Here is a 10667-nt window from a genome sequence, read left to right as displayed (position 1 = left end):
AGTTTTTAAGAGGAAAAAAAAAAAAAAAAATCAGGGATTGAATCACATTTACCTAAATTTGTATATTAAAGCTAAGGGCGAGAGAATAAGTAAAGGTCATTTTGGAAGTTATTTTTAGAGAGTAATGAATATTTGCCATGCAAATGCCTTCTTAAACATTGACACATGACAGACGTAGCTGACAGAGCTCAACCTTGAAAGCCAACCTAAAAATGAATTTTAGCGAGACAAAGTTCACACTTAACAGATATGCTGAAGAAAAACTGATCAGACTTGATAGAAATATCCTTGAATAGATAGAAGAACAAATTGACCTTAGACAGTTACTTAGGTGAAATATATAAGAGAGACAGGAAACTCATCTGAGGTGAGCTGAAGTACTCTGTGGGGAGAAAACAGGCATTGTGAAGAGTCATCCACAGCTTAACTGAAGCACAAGAAAGGTCTCCAATCATTCCATGTATTTGACTCAGACATTATCCCTGCAGAGGAAGTCTGTCACTAGACACACAAATAAGGAAGAGGCAACCATAGGATCCAGTAAGCATGGCAGTAATTTAGAACAACAAAAATAAGGGGGGGAAATCCTCAATATCAGCAAGCAGGACGCTGCTAAAAATAACAAATCCGTTTCTCAGTGGGTACAAAATACGGAATCACATTAGAGAGAGAAATATTAAGTATACCTGTTAGCTTAATGAAACCTCTTTTCGCAAAATAAAAAGGTATGTGAAAGAAGCAGCTAGTGAAAATGAACAGCCTGTATATAAGATATGGAAGGTCAGATTTACAAGCAATTTCAAAATGATGGCTTCTTGTTTTGTACTAAATACAGCCAAGTTTTATTTTTAATCATGATACAAAGGTTATTGTTGTTTCTTAATTCTCCAGTTTGTGTCTATTTTTCAAAATCTTGTTTACAAATTTATAGGCATAGCTGGCCCATGTACTGTTGAAAGTGGCTATTAAACACATCTTAATTCCCTGTCACAGGGATGCACACAATTAAGGAGATCAGCAGGTAAACATCTTGTCCATGTAGCATTTTATCATTCTTAAGTTTACTATTAAAACTTGTTAATAGTTGCAGACTAATTCGACTTATACAGTAGCATTAACAAAATAAAATTTACACACTTAAAATTACCTTCTCAGTGTCATAAGAGTAGCAAATGAAAAGAAATGCAAATATAATTGTGGGATAGATTTTTTTTGTAGAACAGAACAAATCATTGATATTTTACTTTAGAGGCTGAATCTTGTCCCAATATTTTTAAAAGAAAAGAAAAAAACAAAACCAAAAAATTGATGCAAGCCTAAAAGTTTTCTTTGTCTTTACACTTCAGCCTGAACAAAACATTTCATTACACAGCAAACAAATACCTCAATCCCGTTTTGGTTATCTATAGCAAAAGCAAAAAGAGGGCTGGACTTGGACACCTTCCCAAAACAGCAAGCCTAAAATGGTTAGGGTCTTTTACCAACAGCCCAGGACTTAGAACACCTCATGTAGGATGTGCAAAATCCAACTCAGTTCCCTCCTTTGACTGAGATTTGAATTGACACCACCAACCTCCTTCAGAGAGCAACCATAATTCTGGGTTGTGCTATTCTCAGTCTTTCTTGTGGAACCTGTTTCATTTAATAGAAAATATCCATACATCCACTTGATTAAGTGAATTTCTAACCAATGTATTATAGAGTCACTATCTTTCTTTTTCTTTCTTCCTCACATCTTCCTCAGTTCTGTGAATTTAGTCCTCCCAAATTTTGTTTTAAACTGAAATTATTAGGAGAATTTGGGTTGTAAACAGGCTAGGGAGGAAATAAAAGTGCATTTTGGGGGAAAAAAAAACAGTTTATTCTGCAGCTCTAAATTTTACAAGATGGAGAAAAGAATTTAACTTTGTTTACAAAATATAAAATATATTTTTCAATAAAGAAAAAAAACACTGCCTAAGATGACATCCAAAATCACTCTATGCTAAAAATGTTGCTTTTTTTAAAAGAAAGAGAAGTTTCATACTACCATACATAGCGTTTGAATAGTGATGAATATTCTTCACTGTTTCCCCCGGGGGTGGGGGTATCCTTACCCATCTTTTGGCTGGAAATTCTGTCCGCAGTCGACTCTGACTGCTGGGCCACGGTTTGCCAGGCCGTGGCATAAAAACTTTGGGAACCCCTGCACTAAAGCTTTAATCTTTAAATTAAGGTTAAATTATTCTTTTAAGCATGGTAATTTACTAGCAAAGTCTAATCAGTTTAGAATCATAATTTAAGGGATGATCTTACCCTTAGACCCTCACTGCAAATTGCATACCTAAATGACGTGTTCAATACTTTCTCTCATTCCGAAATCTCATAAGTATTGATGGGAGCTCTGCAGGTCAGCTAAAATAAAAGATACACAATAGACATCTCCGCAATTCCAAGAATGAGAGAGGATCAACGTTTGGGGAATGTTTTACTCTGTTGGGTCATTGGGAGTGTTCAGTCTGGTTGAAGACCTATTTTACACCAAGCCATTTGGACTACAATTACCATTTGTTGCTTACCACCATTTCAGCTCTTCAGGTGATAATGGTAGAAATACTGATGTAGACAAGAGTTGTCTGCTGTTAACTAGATCAGCCTCTGCTCAGAACACATATGCATGACACAGCATTTAAAATATAGAGAGCTGCTAGACACAGCTAATTATATATTTTTTTCCTCTTCAAAATAAAAATCAACAGAAACAAATATTTGTTTGGATTTCAGCAACTTTGGTTGAAAATATAATCCAGAATAGACATTTTCCTGAAAAATTTCAGGTTTGATTTAATACCCATCTTCCACCAAAAATATTTTCACAGGGTTTATTCCTTTATTAGTTTTACAGCCAGCATCTTGCCAACATTTTGGACAGTAAGCTGACAGTATACCCTTTTTGTTAAGAAGGCTAAAGGCATACTGGGCTACGTTATTAGGAGTGTTGCCAGCAGATTGAGGGAAGTAATTTTTCCCCTCTATTTGGCACTGGTGAGCGCACATCTGCAGTACTGTATCCAGTTTTGGGTCCCCTGCTACAGAAAGGATGTGGACAAATTAGAGACAGTCCAGAAGAGGGCAATGAAAATAGTTAGAGGACTGGGGTACATGACTTAAGAAGAGAGGCTGAGGGAACCGGGCGTATTTAGTTTAGAGAAGAGAAGACTGAGGAGGAATTTAATAGCAGCCTTCAACTACCTGAAGGGTTGTTCCAAAAAGGATGCAGCTAGACGGTTCTCAGTAGTGGAAGATGGCTGAACAAGGAGCCGTGGTCTCAAGTTGCAGAAAGGGAAGTTTAGGGCAGATATTAGGAAAACTCTCTAGCTAGGAGAGTAGTGGAACAGGTTATCCAGAGCGGTTGTGGACTCTGCATCCTTGGGGGTCTTTAAGATCCAGCTAGACAAACCTTGGCTGGAGACATCTAGTTGGGGATGGTCCTGTTTGAACAGGCAGTTGGATTAGATGACCTCCTGAGGTCCTTTCCAATCCTAATTTTCTATGATTTTTACCTTAGTTGCACTAAAGGATCTGAATCATTGATACCCATGATTTAAAAAAAAAAAAAACTTCAACCAAAATTATCTAGGGTAAAATGCTGGCCTCAATGATGTCAATGACTTCACTACAATCAGTATTTTGTAACTTCTGTATAAAACATTTCATTCAGTTACATCATCTCATGACTATGTGGTTCCCAGCATACTTTTGTCCTAAAAGAAATGTCCTAAAAAAGGATACCAGTGTTTAAATCACATTGAAAAAAAGTTCCCTCACTTGATTCATTTACAAACTTGATGTGATACTATTCCCATGGAAGTCAATGGTAAAATCCCAACTAATTTTAATTGCAGAAATATTGTGTATAGCTTTTAACTGTGAAACAACTCTTCAAAATCTAGTATTTTTTACTATGATGCATGCATCTCAGACATACAGGCACCCTAAATCAGAAGAATGAAAGCAAGTTTATCCTTTCCACAATAAAATTGTGATATTATTCCACCTGACTACATACATATATTGTAAGATAACTTAAAACTGAGAAATAATTAAGTTGATCACTGAATGCTTTTCCTCCATAAATGCTTGTTTTTACTTTATCCATCACTAATTTCACAGAAGCTAAGGGAAAGACTCTATTGATTTTGATGTGTTCAGAAACAGACCTATGTCAACATTGTTGAATGTAATGTGTGCATTGCAGCTTCCAGCAAACGTTTCTGCTCTAATCACTAGCTTAAAAAAGAAATCAATAAAGTATTGAGCACTGAGTAAAGAAAAGGTTTATTCAAATGTACAAAAAATGTCATCCTTTCTCATGAATTTTCTTTTACTGAATTAGCATTCTTATAGTGAGAACGATTTGCTCAACAAGTTGTCACATTAACCTTCTTAGTCATTCCCTTTTAACTGTTTTCAAGCCAGCCTCAGAACATTCAGACACATTTTTAATTTGCATACTCAAAGTTTCTCTTAGAGTGATCTTTTCTTGCTTTCAACAATCAAAATCTTGAATTTGCATTTGAGTCAATTTTAAGTGGTTCTTTAAAAATTAACCTAGATATAACCAGCCATATTCTATTCTACCAATTAAGGGTCCAATTGGACTTAGGCAACTAAATGTGCTTCTAGTCCATACTGTTCAGATTCTGAAAATCTATTGATTTCCCTACTTTTATAAGAAAAGGTTCTTTGGGTAGATGTGATACCTTTTATTACACCATCTAAATAGTTGTAAAAAAGTTCTTTGCAAGACTTTGGGTAGAAAAGAAGCCAAAATTCAGGCCTGTGAAAATGGAAATGTGTGGCAGTGAGGTTCAGAGGGAATGGGAAACAACAGATGTGACACTGGTAGGTGGGGTGGGGGGAAAGAAGAATGTTGTACTGGGGATAGAATGTAGCTGGTAAAATGCAGACAGGTTACCTGGGGTTATCAGATGGCAGGCAGGTTATAATGTGCTTCTATATTTAGTCCATGATTTTTTGTATCCAGTAGGTTGATGAAGTGAAGTTCATAGTCTTGTCTACAAAATGTGCTTTGTAAATTCCCGCTCAGAATTAGAACTGAGAGATTGGAGAGGGAGTGGTTATCTTGTGAGAAATGTGCACCTACAGATAATTGGGGGGGTTTGTCTTTGACAGATTTCTGATGTGCGTTCATTCTGGCACACAGTTGTTGTTGGGTTTCTTCTACATATTTTCCATCAGGGCATTTGGTGCACTAGATGAGATGTATTACATTTCTGGAGGTGCAGCTGTAAGATCCAGGACTAGTGATGGTTCTGTTGTGGGATGTAGTTATTGTCAGAGTGGTGGAGATGTACTGGCAGATTTTACAGTTTTTGTCCCAGCATAGTCCTGAGCCATTTGGTGTGGTTTGGGTGATAGGAATTTTGCTTCTGGTGATGAGTATGGTGAGGTTCTGTGCTTGTTTAAAGGCTATGATGGATGCTTCTGAAAAGATCTTTTAAGAATTGGGTATTCTTCTAGTACGGGCTGTAACTGTTTGAGGATTTTCCATATAGGTTCCACAGAAGGAAGGTACGTGATAACTGAAGGTGTGAGATTTGTGAGGATTTTCTTTTTGTACTGCAGCAATTCTTCACATGGTATCCAGGTGGATCTTTCAAAAGTACAATTTCTCTCTCTGGAGCAGTGTCTTTTTGAGATTTGCAAGGTAACAATTATGAGTATTCTCCTCAGTGCAAATGTGCTGGTATAGAAGGGCTTGACTGTATATTACAGCTTTCTTGATATGTTAAGGGTGATTGCTGGTTCTGTGTTGATATGTATGTTGGTCTGTGGATTTCTTGTACATGGTGGTTTGTATTTTGCCATTCTGGATATTGATCATAATGTCTAAAAAGGAAACGTTGGTGCTGGAGTATTCAAGAGATAGTCTGATGGACAGGTGATGGTTATTGATTTCCATCACAAATTCAATCAGAGACTGCAGGTTTTTGGTCAAAATGATGATGTTGTCATCTATATATCTTAGGTATACCATGGGTTTGATGATGCAGTTCTTGAGGAATTCTTTTTCTACTTTTGTAACATACTATTATCTCAATCTTAAGACTGAGTCATCAGAAAGCAGTGAGGAAGATGGGGACCCACACACCTTTTGCATTAATTGTTTTTCAGTGACTCAGCAATAGCAGGATAGAATAACACTTAGGTGCCTAATTTCAGTTATACATCGAATAAGTCAGTGGTTTTCAACCTTTTTGGACTCAAAGCTCCTCTCAGTAGACCCAAGGGAAATATCAGCTCTTATTTTTCACTCAATTTTTCACTACAAAAAAACAGATCAATTCTTCTGCTGCAAAGACCTCAGAAAACCCATAACATATCAGAATGGTTTTTAACACTATGGATTCCTATTTTAAATCTCTGGGTTTATCTTGCAAGTTAGGTTTGCACACCTAACAGTTCTAAAATTGCATGACACTCTGCAGCACCCTACCTGAGAATCACTGGAATAGAATCTGGTTCATAACGCATAACTTTATTTACATACTTCCAAACTCTTAAAGACAAGTTAAAATACTAGAGTTCTAGCTAGCGGAGAAAAAAATCCTTTGAAGCCATGATCACAAGTTAAAATAATACTATTGTTTTTGTTCCAGTAATTTCAAACACTAACAGCTATCAACCTTTTCCTCTATAATCCTAAAGAATTATGAGAAATTACGACTTACCTTGGAAAGTCCGCCTACTTCCAAATAGAAGCAGATAATGAAAACATTCCATGTGACCCAGAGCGCAGTCCACACGGTGTACTAGACACAGAGATCCAGATGAAAGCAAAAAGAAAGAAAAATACATTTGTGAAAATGAAAAGACTTTATACTGAGCAGATCAATAATAAAAAATCTGATATCAATACATACAGTTCTTCTGGGAACAGCTAAGCAGAGAGACTCCAGAAAGACACTACTTCCAGCTTGAGTCCCATAAGAACCATAGCAAATTACAAATCCAATATTTTCTGCTGCTCTAAATAAACACCAGTAAAACCTAGATTTATTGGATTGCTGTTTTGGGGACATTTATGACTCATATGCATCTCATTATTCAGCTCTGTTGGTGGATCTTTCAAAATTGTACAGTTACTTAGGTTCATGATAGTCTACTTTGTAAGAGAAAATGTTAACAGAAAAAGAAGTAGGAAAAGAAACAAACAAATAAACCAGAAGTGCTATTAATCAGTTATGGGGTTGTCATTTGAAAATGAGTCAAATTAAACATGAATTGGTCTCCAAGAACTTTCTTCTAATACAAGTTATGTTATTTTTTCCAATTAAACATGACAGCCTGTTTTTTGAAAGTTTACTCTGCAGAATAAATTCAGCTCTGGCATGAATGGGTACAAGACGAGGAAAATGATTGGCACCGTATCTGCTGTCATGAGTGTTGAATTTGGATTGGTTGATTTGAAAGCATCACAATCTTATAATAAAACCTGAAGAGACAGACGCACAGACCTGCAGGGCTCCCTTCCGGAGCCTGCGTTCCATGCTGATGCAAGGATCTGTTCACGCAGAACATGACCCGGGACTTATTTTGTTCACCTTTTTTTTAGTAAACTAATGTTATTTACAAAGGGATCGCACCATTTACCTAACTAGGGTTGTAGGCTGGCACAATTACCTATCCAAGTGTTCTTGTTCATAATCATTTATATATGAATACCTAATTGCATAAGAAGCAATGCTGGAGCTGCACCCAAAAACAGTGTAAAGAGATGCTGGACTGGCTGTGTCCCTTTACATTTACATGCTATTTACCTTCACAGTAGAAGAAAAGTTGTTTATAAGCTTTACAAGTCCAACTAACTGTGAACAGGTCATGCTAAGATGTTGTTGTTTTGCTTCTATATGTTCAGTAAAACACCACCATAATGTACAATATGCCAGGTCCTGTTTCTATTCAAAAGGTACTGTCAGTTTGACTTTGTTGCACAATTTTCAGTTATGCTTCCTTCTTCCTCCACCTCCCTGTGATTTATAAACAAACAGTGCCATGGAAAGGGGGTTTGTATTTTTCATGCTTTGATTTTTTTTGCATGTTACCCATTTTTGCACTCCAGTACCTTCCGTATGCAAAATGGGTTATTTAGTTTAGTTTTATTTTTTTAATGATGCATCTGTGACTCTTGAGGATGATTACTATGTGAAAGGTAGAGAATGAATAAACAAAATGAGATTAATAGACCCAGTCAATAGTCTCTATATTACAAAGAAGAGCATTATACTAATGAAGGCTCATTTTTAATTTTTTAATTATACAATGATAAAATTATTGAAATAAGTGTGATCTATTGCTAATAAAAGGCTTTCTCCTTTGATATATTATTTATTTTAAAAAGATACCTTATAATTTTTCTCTCTCTCTGACTTTGTGGCAACCCACTATAAACTCTGTATCAAATACAATAATTGATTTATGCATATGCAATAGCCAAGCTGTGGAAGGATATCTTTAAGAGCACCGGCATTCAACAACATGAACACCTAATTCTTATCCACGTGTTGGAATTTTTGTAATGTTATTTTTTAACTGTTTATTAAAAATAGATTTAAAAATAGTCAGACAATTATACTTTAAAAACAATATAATAGAAAATAAATTTCTACATTAATAGAATACATCACCAGATATTTAGCAGTAAGTACTACTTCACGTCAGCTACTCCAAATTATACCAATATATGATATGATCCTGTTCCATGAAAATCAATGGAAGTTTTGCAAAATGGCAATGAAAGCCACTTTAAGCAAAACTGCCATTGGTTACCATAGCTGACTCTGCTGGGGCAGAGTAAGGTTATGAATACAAGAGCATCTTGCTGCAAGGTCAGCAAAGAACTTACTTCACTTTTATTGATGTGCAAAATATCTTGCATTTACTGTGGGGTATGAGTGTGAACATGAGTTACCATGTCCCAACTTCATAATAACTTTTTGTGCCCATAGCCTAAGGCAAGCATACGCGCACACAGATGGAGTTTTGAGTATTCACACACTTTCACAAATTCCTATATTTTGAAAAAAGCAAACTGAAAAACAAGACATTCCAGTAGGTGGTGTCATACTGATACTCATCAGGTGCATTTAAATGTGCTATTACTGCGCATGAATAAACTCCAGAGCTGATTTCTGTTTGAACATGCTCCCAGGAGCAATAAAATCTGGAGTTTATTCCTGCACAGTATGTTGAGCCAGTTCAGAGCAGCCCCAGTCCCAGGAGTCAGCTTGACAGCCCAGGACTGCTCCCCACAGCTCAATGTTCTGTGGAGGGGCTGGCTGGGGCATGAGGGTCTCTTCAGTGGCCCAGCCGGCTGGGACAGCATCTACACATGAGCTGCTGTGGAGTTTTTTTTTTTTTTTTTTTTACTATGCAGCAGGACAGTGCTTGAATTAACAAATATTATTCTGCTTCCAAGTAAATTAGTTTACTCCAGCCTAATAAGGGTGCACATGTAGATACTGAGATGTTTACTGCATAACTAATTAGTCAACTAACTAATCAGTCACCTTTATTCATTGATAAACATTGTGTGTGTATGCGCTCACCAGGATTATCAGCAGAGATGGAACTGTTGTAACCTCCAAACCTAGTTTCAACTGCTCCGCCTTCAGCTAGCTAGTAACTGATAGCATTAATAGGTTGATCTGCTCTGTGTGGAGCAGCCCTAGAGGAGTTCAAGCCCTTTGACAGTAAGTGTCACAGATATTTGCTGACAAGAAAGGAAAGCTGAGATTCGGGCATCTTTAATTCCATCCAGGAATAAGAGGGGATATGTTCTGTGAGCATATCCTTTCCTATCAATTCTACTTGCCCAGGACTAGTTTTGTCCCTCCACACACATAACATCTCACATCTCTATTATATCACAGGGGTGCTCCACGCCCAGGTCTGCAGGCCAGATCCAGCCAGCAGGGCTCCTCACGGGTATGTGGGAAGCCCTGTGGGTCGTAGCCCTGTGCACTAAATAGGGTGCTCAGAGCAACATGGGGCCTCATCACAGCATGTAAAGCCAGGCCAAGGGAGTGTGGGGCCTTGGTCCCCAATTTCAGCATCCAGGGCCCCAGTCCTGATGCCAGCATGTGGGCATGGGTGGGGGAAGTGCAGGGCCCCAGTCCTGGCACACGGGGCCAGCAGAAGGCAGCACAAAGCCCCGATCCTGGCATGTGAGACTGGATAGAGGAGACATGGGGCCCTGATCCCAGTATGCAGGGCTGAACAAAGGTGGTGCATGGGCACTGGGCAGGGGAAGTGCAGAACCCCAGTCCTGATCCAGGCATAATGGGATGGCACAGCCCTGATCCCAGTGCACAGAGTCAGATCTGACCCATTCTCCTGTGCCATTCCCCTGGCCTGTGGGACCAAGATGTTGAGCACCACTGCTCTGTCACACTTTCCAGAATTGGCCATCCCTAGACTACATGCCCCGCTAGTTTCAGTTCCCACTGTCTAGGTCCTCATTCAATCTGCATTCTTACCCTTCACTCTTTACTCCTACCCACTTTCTCCCATTCCCTCAAATACCTGTCTCCACATACCCAAAGTCCTAATTTCGTTTCTTAGGCCTCTTCAGTCTCAGGTTCCTTCACTTTTTCCTGTTTTTT

The 10667-nt window shown here is 37.9% G+C and overlaps 1 protein-coding gene across 2 annotated transcripts in view; it reads right to left on the bottom strand.

The window, feature by feature from the left end:
• The window catches only part of NKAIN3 (Sodium/potassium transporting ATPase interacting 3), a 768196-nt gene that overhangs the window by 367026 nt on the left and 390503 nt on the right, over positions 1-10667 (bottom strand). For both annotated transcript variants that reach the window (XM_019527722.1, XM_019527721.1), the window contains exon 3: positions 6735-6815. In XM_019527722.1, coding sequence (XP_019383267.1) covers positions 6735-6815 — 81 coding nt within the window. The remainder of the gene's footprint in view (positions 1-6734; positions 6816-10667) is intronic.

Source organism: Gavialis gangeticus, unplaced genomic scaffold, assembly GCF_001723915.1.
Source record: "Gavialis gangeticus isolate Ggan-Ray unplaced genomic scaffold, GavGan_comp1, whole genome shotgun sequence".
Classification (NCBI taxonomy): Eukaryota; Metazoa; Chordata; order Crocodylia; family Gavialidae; genus Gavialis; species Gavialis gangeticus.
Note: the sequence above shows the minus strand (reverse complement) of the source record. Positions and strands in the feature narration are given on the sequence as shown.